Source organism: Xiphophorus hellerii, chromosome 16, assembly GCF_003331165.1.
Source record: "Xiphophorus hellerii strain 12219 chromosome 16, Xiphophorus_hellerii-4.1, whole genome shotgun sequence".
Taxonomy (NCBI): Eukaryota; Metazoa; Chordata; class Actinopteri; order Cyprinodontiformes; family Poeciliidae; genus Xiphophorus; species Xiphophorus hellerii.
Window position 1 is genome coordinate 7,126,018 of NC_045687.1, and position 16,631 is coordinate 7,142,648.

The window sequence follows — 16,631 nt, forward strand, 5'->3', positions numbered from 1 at the left end:
CCACTTCCGGCGGTTCCTCTACGTCTGACGGTTTCTACGGATCGCTGATGACTGACTCTCGAGAAGTGGCGGCCTGATGTTAGTTATTAACCTCGGGTCAGCACATATTAAAATGGTCACTTATTATAAGATGGATAATTTTTTTTAAATGCGGTGAAATAAAACTAAGACGCTTTATTTGAGCGCAGGTTTTAAGCCAAGTCTTATACAACACATTACAAAACATTAAACTCAAATGTGAAATTGTACAACGTATGTTATTAAACGGTGCACCACCACAAAATAAATAAATAATTATTAATATTAATAATAATAATAATAATAGTAATAATAATAATAAAATAAGATTTTTTTTATAATTATAACTTTTGTAATGTACTAAACTAAAAGACAAATAACAAATATATTCAGTAGCCTACTTTCAAAACTTTCATCCCTGCAAGATAGTGTACGGCGGCGCCCCCTGGTGTTATCCTTTAGCTTATCACTAAATCGTGTTTCCTACCTTTCTGTGTATTAATATATAATTATGTTGTTTTTAATTAGTTTTCTATTTTAGTAAATACCCAGAGGGACCAATTAATGTCCTGTTGGAAGAGTAATTAACTGGAGCTGTGTTTGTTTTTTTTAATCAATATTGTTTTTTGGCAAATTAGAGGCAGGCATAGCAGAAGAGAAAATTTAAAAACAGAAGATACAAAATAAATTTTTTGAACAAAATTAATTGGACTACAATACTCAGAAAACAGAAGACAGAAGGCTACAACTAATATTTGTTAAGGGATAAACAAGTCTGTTTATTTTAGAAGCATGATTTCATTCTTTTATCCTTCATTCTGCTTTCATTGTGTGCACGAAACCTGAAAAAAGTAGACTGAATCAGGCAGATCTTCAATAGTTGGTCATTTTCAACTCATATCTTTTTGGTAGCTCCTTTATACATATATATTTTTTCATTTGTAATAAACTGCGTGATCATTAGTCATGTTTAGAGATCTATCAAAAGAAATAGCAACAAATAGTTTTTATGACTACAGGTAACCCAAACAACAGAGCTAAATTTTCAGCTATATTTGAAGCGGACACCTTTTATGCAGCTAAAAATTAATTTACTGAGCAAAACCCTCAACAAAGGAATCAAATGAAAGCCTAGATTAAAAAGTACCATTGACAGAAATCCTCCAAAATACCAAAAATTGAAGAAACTTAAGAATTAAAAGACCTTTTAAATTGAGATAATAAAATTTATTACCATCTAAATGGAATCTTAATATACAATATGCATTTCTGTCAACATTAGAGAGAAAATTTAGGTGGTTGATTTTGGCATATTATTGACCTTAGCTACTTTGGATTTAGCTTGCATATGACAATAACATATGGTACAGAAATTGTTTCTTTAAGATTTTCCAAACCTGGCCTTAAAAAAAGCCCAAAGTTTGTTTCTGTTGACTGTATCTACTGTAACAAAAGTCATCAAAATGACATCATCTTCTGAGTTAAAAGTGATCTTGTTCAGTAGCAGTCATGCTCTCTCCGTCAGACACATAAATCCCCAGCACAGCTGCAGCCTCATTCTCCACTTTGATTGGCTGCGGACCAAAACTGAAAGGTGACAGTTGCTTCCTAAGGCAGCTGAGTCAGCAGCTGCTGACGGTAATAGCTGTGCATCTCAACACCCCCTCGCCTCCTCGCAGCAGTCCGTTTTTACTTCCTATATCCAAAACAAGACGCGCATTAGCCGAAGCGAGGTGGTGCTGCAGAGAAAGGCAGAGGATCCGTGTTACAGAAGCTGACTGCTTCCTGTTTGTTTACCAGTTTCACCTCAGTGCTCCTGTTTTCATAATGGGACTCATGGGTATACCAGAAGGCCCGAAGCTGCTGATCGCATAATTTCTGTGCTAAAGATACAGATAAAGAGGTGGTGCATTTACACACACACACACACACACACACACACAAAACTGGGAGTTTCCAATGAGGGAAGTCCACCGAAAGGATGAGATTTATCATCAAAGCTAGAGAAGCTCTCAAGGGGAAAGCAGGAAGTACAGTGACAGCTCATTTCAAAGGTGATTGAATTCCTAAAGCGCCATTAATATGGGTTACTGTGTGTTTGATCTTCAGAGGCCACAGCCTGAAGCAAGAGTTTCAAGGAGTAAAGCAGTTTCAGTACAATGCATATGCAGCTTATTCCAAATTGAAGGTCAGCCTAAAATATTTTTATACATCAAGTATAACCATTTATGCAGCTGTAGATATCAATATGCTTAGAGAACTTTTGCTCATGCAGAACCAAATAAGTTACTTATAAACTTATTTATAAGTAAAATAAACACTTTTACAGTTTGGCAGTAAATCTATACCCATTTTAAAACTTTTTGCTACAGGAGCCATCTCTATATATAATGTCTTTCAAGAACAACCATACTAACATACAGCAGGACAGTAACATGTGGGGGAAGGTGCACAGGTGTTATCTTGACTGTGATTTGAATTCACACTCGAACAAAAGCGTCCCTCTCCTTCAGCTGAAGGCTCAGGGTTCACTGGTACTTGGAAAAAGTTCAGAATTTATTTAACATTGACAAGACCATTAATTTCATCGAAAGAACAGCAAGACCAGAAGATGATGCTGCCAACAGCATGTTTTACTCTGGGTATAGCGTTCTTTTGCTGATGCACAATGCAATCGATGGTACTGTGCATCAGCAAAAGAACGCCTGCACTGCAAGTATAAACAGCCGGACATTCTGCACATTTTAAACATCTGGTTTTCTTGATTGAAACTGGCAAATTTCTGTCCTATTTTTTAACATTTTAATACTAAAAACCTCTGTAGTTATTGAAATTTGTAAATATCAAAAAGCTTGGAAGACAAAAACTGACACTGGTTACTAAAATGTTTACCAATTAGACTTCATGTGGAAAATTAACAAATTCTGACTCTGTAGTAAAACTCCATACGTACGTGTTTGTGAGCTTTATTCTTTAAATAAAGCCTGGAAGACAGTAAAAGTATATTGTACACTTTTACATAATCTGTAAGAGCCCAGCACTAAGCGTGATCATCGAAACAGCAGAAAAATAAAGGGCCCTATTTTAGCAACACAAAAGCAAACAAAGAAACAATCCAAAAAACTGAGTCACTGTTTCTTTTTTAATAATAACTAATTTAACATATATGAGGAAAGAAAATGATCACACAGCTCACAATATGCATTGTGTGAAACATATTTAATTGGTAATAAATGATACATTTCATGATTGATCAGTACAACAAAAATAAAATGATTTTAAAATGCCAGCCCAATTAACATGATCACATCTTACAGCATTTTTAGTGGAAAAGCTGTGCCCTACTTAAAATACACATTTTACACAACAATATCAGAGAAAAAAAGCTCACAGAAATAACCTCTAATTGGCAGACATTTTTTCGTCCTTCTTTCCTCTTCACCATTATAAAAATCTGAGATCCCCCTAAGAAATACCAGAAATATTTCATTTTGTCAGAAAAAAACAAAAAACTGGTGTAGCCAAGGAGAAGCCAATTTGCTATAACTCACTGTAGGGTCATTTTAAAAACGTAAAAAAAAATAGCATTTTTCAGCACAACTTAAAAGCATCATATAGCTTATATCAAAACTTATGTCGTACATCTATCAAGTCACAAAACCATAAAACCGTTAAAATGTCAAAAGACAGTATTCTCAAAAATCTACATTTCCCTATGTTTGCATGTTTTTTTAGATAGTTTAACAAAAACAAGGAAGGAAAATTGTTGCCTAAAAACAATAGGTTCACAAAGAATGACCCAAATGTATAGGCAGTTTTTTTTTTTTTAACCATAGTTTAAAATAATAAAAACAAATCTTTAAAGTTGATGGCGAGTAATTTTACACAGGAAACAAGAAAATCTATACAGGCAGACTGTGTTTACACAGAGAGAGATATAAATCATTCGTTGAGCCTCACACAAGGTCAAATCCCAACAAGAGAAAAAAAAAAAAACAAAGACGGTGATATTTTCTTTCACATAGGAGATGCTACATCCATGTTCAGAGTAATTGAATCTAGGAAAAAAAAGGGAAAAAAACAAGCAATTAATGCTGCTGTAACGGTATTTATTAAATAAAGCTGGCCTTAAGTTGCAATAGTAAAACCAGAGGAGAACCCAGTCAGAACAAAACAGATGTGTGAGGAGACTGCAACTCACCCAAATGCCCTTGGTTCGCTTCAGCTTCGCCGGGCATCAGGGAGTCCAGGGAGTCGAGAGTGTGAGGCGACATGAGGAACAGGTCACTGGTGTTTCCAGAGTTTGTGCTGTAAAAACACACACACATAGAAAAAAAAGAGACTGCATAACAGTGCAAAGCAAAACTTATTCTTAACAAACATGCCTGTGCCATTTTTAGATTAATTATGCTTACATTGTCATCATCCCACTTTACCACAAGTAGCCTACAACAACTGAACAGTTTTAATGAGTAAATTAGTCATCATACATCACTGGCCCGTTATTAATATAGTAAATAATCTGATTTTTGGGTCAGTAAGCAGCTCAGTGTACAAAATTCCTGTGTTCAGCTGCAGATAAATAGGCAGACATGCCATTTCTAGTAGCAGCTGGGAATAATTTGGAATGATACAAATTTCAGCTGGAAGAACAGGCTGGAGATGGACCTTTTGTTTTTGTTATTTTAGGGCGAGATTTTCACCTACAGTTGAAAATCTGCTTAAAATGGAAAATATTAGGCTCAATATAAAGTACTTGTTGTTTATTAACCATGTTTTTATAAAAGTTTAAAAAGTAAAAACTAGGCACACCCATTCAAAAACATAGCTAAATTTAGCCGCTTCCTTTGACAAAAAAGGGAACTGTATACTAGCAATTTTTGAGAAGAGAATTTTTTTTTTCTAGAGCAAAAGAGTAGAAAATAATTCACTACAAAAATGTAGAGACTTGTGTTTCCCTTTTGATGCGAGACGTTGCAGAGCTATGAGTTACAGATTCCTTTCCTACACAAATCGGACAACTTTCATTCAATAAAGTGTTGCGTCTTTAGCTTATTGTTAAGCAGGCTACACACATTATTATATATATAAAAATATATATTTTTGCATTTCAATTAAAGAAAAAAAACATTTTGTAGCCTGTCAGTATGTTCAACTTGATTTGGACTCCACTTGCTTGTTGTATTAAGAATTGCAAAGCAAAATGCAAAAACAAAAAACAAACAAACAAAATAAAAACACTGAATGGATGACTTAATTTAAACATTTCTTTAGTAAAAGGCAGCAGTGTGTATTCAGTAATTTCAATAATTATTTTTTTTCAGACTAAGCTAAACGCAGTTTATTTCCTCAGTTCCTTCTTTTGCCTCCCCTTCTCACTTGATTAAAAAGAAACGATGGTGGAATAATCTTTAAACGTAATACAACTATCTGGAATTGGTACATCCTTCTGTCCAACAATTACACTCACCAGTAACTGGCTTTAAAAGGAGAGCAATGATAAAGCAGCTGAGAATGAACAAAAGCACTGATGAATGGTAAGGACATGCTGTTCTATAATCAATTGCGTTAGTGCAAAACGAGGACTGTGATGTCTGTGAGATGGACATAAAAACGGAAGTTATGCAGATGTGATCAATGGACTGATATCTGAAGCACATCTGTCAAACAAATAAAAAGGTCATGTACACACATCTCTACATGCGACCTCCCCCCCCATGAGGCCTACCCTGGGAATCCGTTCCCAAGCAGCTCACTGTCTTGCAAGTCCATGAACACGGAGGGGCACCTACGGAGACAGGTCAGGATCTGACTGAGAAAACCTCAAAACCCACGGGCAAGCTATCAAACCTACAATATGGCTTAAGGCCTTTATCGCCATCAGCTTTTGTCCTCGTTATTTGCCATTCTCACTTATTTTTACTCTAAAGTGTATAATTTCCAGTAGTGTACTACTATTCAAAATGTGCAGCTCCATTAAATTTGTTTGATTTAAGAATGTGTGATCTTTGCTTTTATTTATAATATTAGAATAATACTTTGTCATTACAGCTGTAAGTTTTAAGTGTCGCACCTTCCTTCTCAAACAGTTAAGTGACTTTATATGAAATCAGAAAAAAAAGTCACAGATGCTACATTACAGGCAGGCATTCTTTGATGGTTTCTAACCTGAATCTGTAAATATTTACAACACCTTGCTAATGTATTTATGCTCCTAGAACTTTAACACAATGTGTCACGTTTCCAATACAAACTTCAATATACGTTATTGAGATTTTGTGACAAACACAAAGTAGCACATAACTGAAACAGTACATTGTCTTAAAAGTTTTTTTAAATACAAAAATACAAAAAGCGGGGTATGAATTTGTATTCGGACTCTTTAAATGAAGGAGTCCTTGACAAAATCCATTGCAACCAATAGCCTAAAGTGAACTAATACATTTAATATATAAAATCCACCTGTGTGTAACAGTGAAGTTTGTTAAAGAGCATTAGAGATCGAACACCATCATGAACACCAAAGAAATACAGCAGACCAGCCAGGAAGAAAGTTGAGAAGTTGAAAAGAAAAATCCCAAACCTTGAACACGTTACAGAAAATTCATTGCATCTTTCAAACTCGGGAAGACTGTTGCATAACAGCAACCCTAACAAGACATGGCCGCCTGTCTGAACTGGCTGGCTGGGGAAAGGAGAGCGGTAAACATGTGGAAGAAGGTTCTCTAAAGACTCTGTGCACATAACAATAAAAACACCATCTCTAACATCTTCAACAGGGAACCTGGTCAGAGTTGATGGGAAAATGGAGAGAGCTAAATATAGGCCAATTGCGGAACAAAATCTGTTTGAGCCTCTAAAAGACCAGGGCAAAGGTTCAGCTTCCAGCTGGATACAATGTGACTGTAAAAACACAACCAGCTACAACAGAATGATTCAGAACATAGCAAATTTGCAAAAATGGCCTACTCAAAGTCCATATCTATATTTCCTAGTCAGTCTGACTGATGATGAGCTATTTTGCAAAGATTTCATTTCTAGTTTAGCAAAGCTGGTAGAGCCGTACAACAAAACACCTGCAGTGGGAAGTTAATGAACAAAGTATTGCCTCAGGCAGACTGAAATACTGTTTTTTTTCCTCATCTGACAATTATGTGCTACTTGTGTGGGTCTGAGGTTTGTGGCTGTGACAAAATGTGAAAAGATTCAACAGGTATCAATACTTTTGACATAAAAGAAAACCTCCACATTGAGTATTGACGCTTCTCGGTGGGAGGCACTGAATATTACAGCCGAAAGATAGGGATGAATACTTACGGGGTCACACAGATGAACTTTGTTTTCAAATAAGGCTGGATAGCTGAAAGAGAAAGAATACATTACGGAGAATATTGAGTACATAAGCTCCAAACCAAACAGACAGCATTAAGAGCACGTAATGAACATGGGGGTGACTTACTGCTTGTCGAGTCTCCTGCCGGCTCGGGCTCATGAGCTGCCTCTGGCCTGCAGTATTTCCCAAAAGCCTCCTCTTTGGGGATATCAGGATAGAGATAAACAAGTGGCGACACCAGGATATTGGTGGCATCCATGATTTTGTAACTCATGATGATGTCTGCAAACGACATGCTGCTGAGCTGCTGCTTGGTGTAAGGCTCTACGGACTGGATCTGGGTCTTTCCTACAAAGAACAAACAATAAAAAGTATGACAACAAAATCTGATCATCGTAAAGACATTATATGAACAGCAGGGCTTTAAAATGACTCGCCTCCAATGTCTTTCTCTACCCATGTAAATGTAATGCCGCCCTCTTTGCTGCTCTCGCTGAAGCGCAGAAGAAATGTGCCAGGAGGCTTCGGACTCAGAATGGCTCTCTCCCGCTCCTTGCTGATAAAACCCATGATGTATCTGTAAGCAGAGAAACAATATATCAAACTAATAACTAGTTCAATCTACTTTAAGACAGTATTGCATGTCTAAATGGGTTCTACACCCCAGAACAGGAAGTGAACAAGCAGTTCCAGACACAGCCAGGAGATTCGAGTCTAAACAAAGGGTGACTTCTCACCCTTCGTTCCACAGAGCGAGGATGTACTTCTTCACCAGGTCAATGATATTGTCCAGCCACACCCAAAAGGAGAAGCCCTTGCCAGCCATGTTTTCCTGTACAAGAGGAAGGAAAAAAATTATTCATACAAAGCAAAACAATGTGAAGAAGGCAGACTGATCTTTTTATAGTGGTCAAATGTTGTACCTTGCAGAACTTGGCCCATGTTATTTGGCATCCAGAATAGTTTACACAAGGCCCTGTATTAAAAAATTAGAAACAAATAGTGTAAGTATTAAGGCACACTGAAGATTCTCAGAGACTTTTTAGGCTTATTGTTTTACCAAGTAATTTCTCAGCCAGCGTGGTCAGCTGCTCGATGGTCAGGCCTCTCTTAGTGGTCGAAGAGAACTGCCAGCTCAACACCTCAGCCACCTGGTCCCAGGTTCCCACCGGAGGCTTGGTGAAGAAGTTCACATTCTGTGGAAGAACAAAGGAGGCAACAGCTTTACAAATGCTTGCTGTCTGCAGAGATCAGACCCTTTCCACAAGAGGGTGCTGTCTCACCTTTGGGTGATTAGTGAGCATGTTGTACCACAGGATGGAAGCCCAGGCGTTGGGCATCTGGCAGATGTTTGAAATGACAACCACTGGCAGAGAATGAGTCTGCAAATACAGGCAGCTTTATGATCAGTTTTATTTTGGAAACAAAAAAAAGTCATTTAAATTGCCCTCTTGTTAAAGCTTATTCCCCTATAATATTTACAGAATAACAGACAGAAATAAGTCCCTTCCTTCACACTAACATTTTACCCCCCACAGAGACTTCCTGCATTTGCATCTCTCATCCACAGGCAAACTGAAAACAGATTTTATAACAATGGTTCTTCTCAGATTATCACTATGCACTAAACATGCAAAACAACAAACCCTCTGTTATGGATCACTCTGACCTTTCGCGTCAAGCAAGTCGATCCCCTGAGATCACAGGGTGTGTGCCGTTAAAGAATTCAACTGGGATTGTCGAACAAAAGTGGACTGGATTAAAACCTGCAAGATTCACCTGAGTAATAAGATATGCGAGATCTCTGTCGCAATCTTCCTGCAGTCCTAATGCATTCACTATGCAGAGTCCTCAATATGTTATTTTCTGTATTAGTTTCTGCTGATCAACCTATTTTAAGATGAGACACACACTAGAAGATCTAGTATCTCTGCTCTGCAATGCGTCTGTGGACCACACAGCTGATGTTGTCTTTGCACTGAATCCAGGTTTATCCCTTGTAGTTTGTATTAGTTACAGATTATAATATTGGTACCAGTCCATGTCATTTTATTTTGAGGCACAAAGAGCATAATAACAGGAGTAATGTATGATCTAAAAAGGAGCAAGTACTTTCAAAAGTGAAGATGTTTTTATGTAGACAGCATATCTGGATTTTAGCAGGATTCCCCATTACCATTTTCTGAGTTAGAAATCTCAGTAATCATGTAGCCATTTTTAAAGTTTTTTTTAAAGACTGTAAAGGTCTTTCTTTATCCTACTTCTATAATACTTCAAACAAGTCCTAGAGACATTTGTGAGTCAAATAGTAAACTGTGTCAAAGAAAACCTAAATTTTGCCCATCACTGCCTTAGCCGTGGTCAAGATCTTCTGAATTGTAGAGGAAATGTTGACATTCCCACAACTCCCAAGACATGACAGTCTTTTCACTTGGAACACCACAGGCTTACAGAATCTGATTTTCTTTCCCAATAGTAGGAAAGAAAACGTGCACTAAACAAAATAACATGAAATAGTATCATCCGAGTCTTAAGGGCACTATTATACTTGTCTTTAATTTCCACCATTCTAGATTTTCTATGTGATTTTCTGGAATCAAAAACTGAATGTTTCACCTAAACTCAATTCACAAAACTGTCGCTATAACAAATTGCACGAATAGCCATCACAAAAGTATGAACAAAAGGTCTGGTACGATTTTGTAGATTACTCAATTTTCTTGCAATGAACTTTAGATCAGGCATTCAATCTTATTGTTAGCTCAAGATTTTGAAACAAAGTTGATTTACTCACCTCCAGATCTATCTTTAGGCCCTGGTGATAGACTTCTGTCTCAAAAGTGATAAGATGGAGTTCCTCTGTTACAATGAGGGATGCCTAGGAAAAAAAGATTATTTAAATCTGTCAATATGTGAAAAAATAAAAATGCCAACAAAATCTGAATTATTTCAACTAAATACAGAAAACACAGAGAGTAATTTTGATAAAGGAGTCTTACATCGCTGTTGGTCCGGCCACCGTTGCCACACCTCTGTTCTCGTAGGGTCTGCAAAACACAACATGTCAGATAAATTTCCAATGTATTCATTACATTTAAGAGAAGTTGGCTTTCTCAACTTACCAAGTGTTTAAACTCTGCTGAAAGGCTGCCATTGTTGGATTCCTCCATGTTCATGACTTTTGTGTTGGTACCAAGGATGTTAAACTTTCGAGATCTGATATGAACAAACCAAAACGGGTAACTAAGCGTCCTCTGTAGCAGAGTGAACACTCAGATCTTAACTGCTCAGGTTTAAAGTGGTGTTCTTTAAAGCTTACCCTCTAATTGCAGCAACATCCCCAGATTCTCTGAAAAATAAAATAGTACAGGCTTTATTTTTGCAACGGCCCTTCAATAAAATAGTGGCATGCAATAAAGGGAAAATAAATTTTCAATGAATAACCAAAATAACTCACTTGTCAATGCAAACTTTAATCTTGAGCTGGTAATTGAGTTCAGGAAACTTTACAAGCAACCTTGAAAAATCAAAGCAAAAAAGAGATGAGAAGAGTATTATTATGTTGAGCGGTGAATGATTTTCTTTATAAGCAATCTATAAAATGGCAACACACATAATGGAACAGAAATGGGGTTTTGTTTTTGATGGAGAACAGAATCTTACCTGACTTTTGTTGTGAACTGCACTCCTGTTTTGATGACCAGGGGTCTGTCTGGATGCATGGGCATACAAGGCTGTCTTTCAACCACAAAGGCGCTAAAAAGCGAAGAAAGTTTCATAAAAACCAGGCAACACCATTTATCCAACAAACACACAATAACAAAGAAAAGAAAAATAACTACCTCTTCATGAGGTTTCTGAACAGATCCACAATCTTCTCCTCCAACGCTGGCCGATGCTGAATGATGGGGTCTCCTTTGTAGGACACTTTCTGTTGAAGTTCCTCGAGTTTCTTAATCTGCTGACGGATCTGGAGCTGGGACTCAGCCAAGGATGTGATCCTGAGTAGGAAATTTGTTGACGTCAAACGTTTTGTGGGGGCAAATACGGATGGATGCATTATACATCACTTAACATTTTTAGGATAAAGAGGTTGAGGCTGCTATCTAAACATAATTAGCTTGACTGATTTATTTTACTTATGTCTGAGGACTTTTCTAGGAATAACACTGCATGTCTTATTAAAATTGGGTACCATGTCTCAAGGCGATCGAGGCAAATGTTGGGTGGGCCTCCAATGCAGGCAATTTGCTGTCTTCTCTTCCAGTCTGCCAGTTCCTCATCAGTCAGATTCTTCTGCACATAATCCATGGCTGTCAAAAGGCCTCCCATCTCTGTCACGATTTGCTATAAAATCCACAGAGCGCACATTAAACAAGGATTTAAACAGATACTAACAACAATCTGTAATCCAGATTAGTAATTGCTGAATTTGACAACCCCTGCAAACATTCCTGATTTAAATTCTGCTTACCCTCCTGAGCTGGTCAAGGGCGCTAAGCATTTGCTCAAGCTGAGCCATCTTTTGCCTTGTGGCAGCTGCCTGGCTATTTCCATTGAGGTCCTGGGACAACTCTGAAGACACGGCGAACACATGGTCCATCAGATAAACGGCTAGATATATGCATACCAATCAACAGCTCTATTAAAGCTGAAAGTGACATTCAGAAACATACCTCCTTGGCTTTTCAAGGTTTTGTAGTTAAAGTCAAAATCATCTTGCAGGTTTTCAAGCATCTTCATCTTCTGTTCCATGTCCTGTAGAAAAACAGAAGATTGTTTTCTAATAGACAAATCATAAAGAGGTAAAGACAGCTTTATTGATGACTATTTAAAAAAGAAATAAATAAGGGTGTTTTCACGCAGATAGGAGCAATTTGAACGACAGTCTGTTCCAATGGGCGGTGAATGTTGAAAAACTTCACACTTCATTAGTTTGGTTCATTTTCAAAAGTGCGATGTAAAAGTGAACCAAACAGGTTAGACCGTGACACAGAGATACTTGCTTGGTTCTACAACAAGAACCTGCCTGCCCTTGTGTGAGCAGAAAGTGAAAATGGCAGCAAACCATTTTAACATTTAATCATAAAAGAACACTTTTTACTATTTCTCATTCAACTTATAGAATGAGAAATATGAGAATGAGATGTCTGAAGTTAGATTTTCATCCAATAAAAGCTCAATTTCAACTACCCACAATATTCACTCAAAGTAGAAAGAATGACTGTTGACGGGTTCAGCTGCAAACCTGATACACACAGACGGAAAATGTGTCTTCATTGTCTGAGCAAGTATGATGTTACAGATAGCAGAAATGTTTCTGTGGTTAGAAAAAATGTCATTTAGCACATCTGAAATGTCAACCTTTAATGAAATAAATTATTTGTAGACATTTTGTTCAACAATCTTCCTTGGAAAATAAAGTGTTACATTTGCTTGCCATAACCAAGGGAGTGTACTATTGAGAAATTATGTAAAAGTGCTCTGTTCATATATATGCCCATAAATCATATGCACAAGCGTCATCACTTCTTCCCTTTGAAAGCATGTTTGCTTTCTCCACGATTCAATTCCAAGTGAACAGAGGCTTGCATGTTCTAGCAGACAAGTTCGCTTAGTTTGGGCTAAAGAAAACCATTTAAGACAATGTCTAGTGTGAAGGCTCCCTCACCTGCACACGCTTTCTGATGTCTTGAAGATTGTGCTCCAAGATTTGCTGCTTCTCTGTCACTACTGTTCCAGTGGGATGGGCTGCTTGGCCATCCTGCCAGACATTAGAATTCGTTATAACTTCCTTTTAATATAAAGCCATCAAATCTAAAGTTGGGTAAAGAATTGCATACCTGCGTAGTTGAGGTGGCAGTCTGCAACAGTCTTTGTTCCTCCCACAAACAGCGGGCAACAATCCGGGCAATTTCCATCGGCTTCTCCAGATATTTACTTTGCAGATGTTGCTTAATCCTGCGCAGGTTATGCTGGTAGAGTACGTTATTCTCCTGCAGGAAGCGGCTGTACTGCTGGTCTATTTCTCCTAGCAGGTTGTGGAACACCAGCGTGGCGTGGGATTCCTTGTTGGCAGCGTAAGCCCTTGTTGGGAAAAAATATGTAAAAATAAAAAATAAGGACAAGGAGATGCTTCCTAAAAAGGATCACATCTCAACCACTTTCAATGAAACATTAACAGTTTTTATAGACATAATTAGCATTAAAACACAAAGATTTCATAGATTTTGTTTGGATTATTTTTTTTAAAAATGGCAAAAAAGGCTATGATGAAATAATAATTCACATCTAGTAAAAGGTGACAGCATTATAAAAGCACTTTACTGTAATGTGTTTGATCAGTAAAACCAAAAATAAAAGTAAACCCAAACATTTGAGTAATTTCTCACCAGTCCTGACTCTCAATCCATGGGGCCAGAAATTGCCGCAGCTCCATTGGGAAGCTGTCGCTGTAAAGGTGGTAGAGTTGCTCCAGATACCTGGTCTCCAGCTGCTGTAACTGGTTCCATTGGGCCATCCTGACACACGCTGCTTCTAATTCACACACACAAAAAGGAGCAACAATGATAAAACTGGACAGGCAAAGCCAACCACTTCCCTGACGAGAAACAAGAACATAATTCGAAACAAAACCTGCCACACAGCTTCAACAGAACACCTCTCCAATTTATCGACAGGAAATGGCTAAATACCGCGTTTGCTCTGAAAACGTAGACAGGCCGACGTGGGGCCTCCTTTTCAGCACAGTCACTTCCTGTGCTCTGAAAAGCAGAGCTTCCAAGAAGAAATATAGGCTGTCTTAATCAGCTGTTCGCTCTCCAAGCACAGAAGAGTTTACGATCTTAGACCAAGGATTTGCCCCAACGCTGCTTTCTGGAAACGACGTAAAACCGCACTTCCTTTTCTCAGCCGTCTGAAAACGTCACATTGTATGGGCTTGAAACTATGAAATCAGTTTTCTTTTCCCTGATAAAGGGTCATATTAAATAACTGGTTTAATTTCTTTCTATTGGCGAAAGTGCAACTTAAGCCAAATTGTGTCATTAATTGTCAAGCACCTGCAGACAAAGACGAGTGCAATACATGCGATCTATTCAGCAGGTTCAGCGGGGCTTCTTGTTTCACCAGAAACAGGCCACACTTTTCCCTGGGGGAACACCAGAGATTCAAGGGACAAAAAAAGGTGTCTCTTATAGCACACAAAACAAATATAAAAGTAAAAACGTTTGATTGGTGCTTAATGTTACATTAAGATTCACAAATAAAAATGTTTTTCAGTTGCACTAGACAAATTTGTCTTATGACCTGATTTAGCAGGGTATGCCTTAGGGAGATCAAGATTACTGAAGCTGTGATCCTTAGTCACCGATGACACTGTTGTAATGTTAGTGCAATAATTCTAAACATTGATATTGATATCATTTAGGTGTGATTGTACATTGACATTATCTCTATAAGGAATAGGGTTAGAGCCATCATTATTTGCACCTTGAGAGAAATAAAAGTTAATTAGATTCTACAGTTCTTTAGGCTTTAATCTAGTTTGTCATCTTGTCTCTGAATAACCAACGAAAGCATAGCTTGCAGGTTTCTCACTAGTTTTCCTGGAATCAAAGGACCTCCAAGAACAGATGTTCTCAGATATGCATGGGTTTTTTCTCGCTCTCTCCTCCAAGGAAACTGCTTGGCTCCCAATCATGACCTCTGTTCCTCTTTCACCCACAAATATAAAAAGATGCTTCACAACACATGATGTGATATTTTGGGCAAGTGAAACCCCTGACGGCATCACTTCAAAGAACCTTTATTTTATTACAAAAACAATGAAAGTTCTTAAACCTTCAGAAATTACAAACGGAATCCCCACTGAGTATGATTTTTATTTCTTACTCCAGACTAACCTCTTTGCATTAGAAGATCCACACACTGTATTTTTTTTTCTGTTTTCATTATCGTTATTGTTTCTTTAGACCCTCTTAGGAATCTACAGACATATGTGAAGGGTCGACTAATAAGATAAATAACTCAGCCTACAGTCAACAGTGAGAAAGACAGAGGAAGAAAACTGTCACCGTTTCATTATTACCAGGCATTTTTAAGATATGAACAGTCTGGGTCAAAAGGTGAGAGCACACAAAATTCAATGGCAAAATAATGCATGAATGAAACCCCCATGAGTCTGGGGTCATATTAGTCATATGAGTCATATTACCAATATCACAGACAATTCTAAAATTTTATTTCGGCTAATCGACATGAATCAGCAAAACTAAAGTCAGCTGTTTTTGTCTGGTTGCCCAATACCAGTTAACATCCTGCCTCTTACCGGTAAAAGCACAATGTGATTCCTTAAAACCATATCAGTGATATTCCAGGAAGTACTTCCTTGAACAAAAGACAACAGTAACCATGCCAAGTTTTCCTTTTTCACATAAACACCCGGAAGATGAAAGAGGTGTTATTTTTTTAGACATCCATTCCTTATATATTTGAATTATTTTCTAGAAAAAAAAACGTCCTCCTTCGACTTTAGTCTGTGTGAAGGTATAGCGATTAAAAACGACTAAATGATATTTGATATTGTGGCCTATAGATGGGATGTAAATGGGCGTGGCAAATCAAGGCAAACAGCACAGTGAGCTGAGCTTAACTGGGTCTAAATATCATTCTTGGTGAGGACTTAATTTTCAGGCCTAACTATTAAAGTATGGATGTTGATAAGTAGGCAATCCAAAAGACGTGTGAAAAGATCGGAAATAAAACAACACGTGTAAAGCTGGGTGTTTTGATTTTAAGAGTGGTGGGTTTAAAAGGCCAAGTTGTCACTCAGAAATGATTGGGGCAACACATTAATAACTTATGTAACACTGCGGATACAGAGGTTTCTCCACACCGAATATCTGATGACCTAGTTCCTCTGCAGTAGTTTAGCAGGGTTGTAACAGAACTAAATAAACAATCGATTATTAATTGCCTGGGATATAAGCACTAAAAAGAAGATGTTGCTTTCCAAAACGAATTACTTTAAGAAAAAAAAAATGCAGAAGTCGAATAACTGTCTCTTACCTCAGATGTTGTCACTTCTATGGAAAGTTTTCCCGACGAAAACCGTTAACTTTCAACTACGTAAACTGACAATAGCAGTCAGTTGAATATCTATGTAAAAAAAAAACAAACCGAACTGTCATAAGCGAGAGTTGGAGCTTACAAAAAGATTACAACCATCGCTTTTCTCTCCCCAACACGAGAAACTCTTCTCCGACGCAACTCCTAAGCG

At 37.6% G+C, this 16,631-nt stretch overlaps 1 protein-coding gene across 3 annotated transcripts; it reads right to left on the reverse strand.

Moving 5' to 3' along the window:
• Window positions 1-3,220: 3,220 nt before the first annotated feature.
• stat3 (signal transducer and activator of transcription 3 (acute-phase response factor)) lies at window positions 3,221-16,631 on the reverse strand. Of its 3 annotated transcripts, XM_032587037.1 has the most exons (24): window positions 16,421-16,631; window positions 13,744-13,888; window positions 13,195-13,438; window positions 13,023-13,115; window positions 12,028-12,109; window positions 11,826-11,926; window positions 11,547-11,698; window positions 11,194-11,352; window positions 11,015-11,107; window positions 10,809-10,868; window positions 10,671-10,700; window positions 10,474-10,567; window positions 10,351-10,398; window positions 10,146-10,229; window positions 8,635-8,733; window positions 8,412-8,547; window positions 8,275-8,327; window positions 8,089-8,183; window positions 7,789-7,928; window positions 7,478-7,699; window positions 7,336-7,378; window positions 5,747-5,806; window positions 4,220-4,326; window positions 4,036-4,076 (listed from the first exon to the last, which is right to left on the reverse strand). In XM_032587037.1, the coding sequence occupies exons 2-24, from the start codon at window positions 13,869-13,871 to the stop codon at window positions 4,036-4,038; spliced, it is 2,364 nt and encodes a 787-aa protein (XP_032442928.1). In that variant the 5' UTR covers window positions 13,872-13,888; window positions 16,421-16,631. The 3 variants fall into 3 exon arrangements, with proteins under 3 accessions (XP_032442926.1, XP_032442929.1, XP_032442928.1); XM_032587035.1 differs by lacking the exon at window positions 16,421-16,631 and having other exon boundaries at window positions 3,221-4,076; window positions 13,744-13,871; XM_032587038.1 differs by lacking the exons at window positions 5,747-5,806; window positions 16,421-16,631 and having other exon boundaries at window positions 3,221-4,076; window positions 13,744-13,871.

Coding starts and splice junctions, on each gene's coding strand:
- stat3 (XM_032587035.1), bottom strand. CDS start 13,871: ATGGCCCAATGGAACCAGTTACAGCAGCTGGAGACCAGGTATCTGGAG. Junction 8,184..8,274: donor CATGGGCCAAGTTCTGCAAG/GTACAACATTTG, acceptor CCTCTTGTACAG/GAAAACATGGCTGGCAAGGG. Junction 7,929..8,088: donor CTCGCTCTGTGGAACGAAGG/GTGAGAAGTCAC, acceptor CTCTGCTTACAG/ATACATCATGGGTTTTATCA.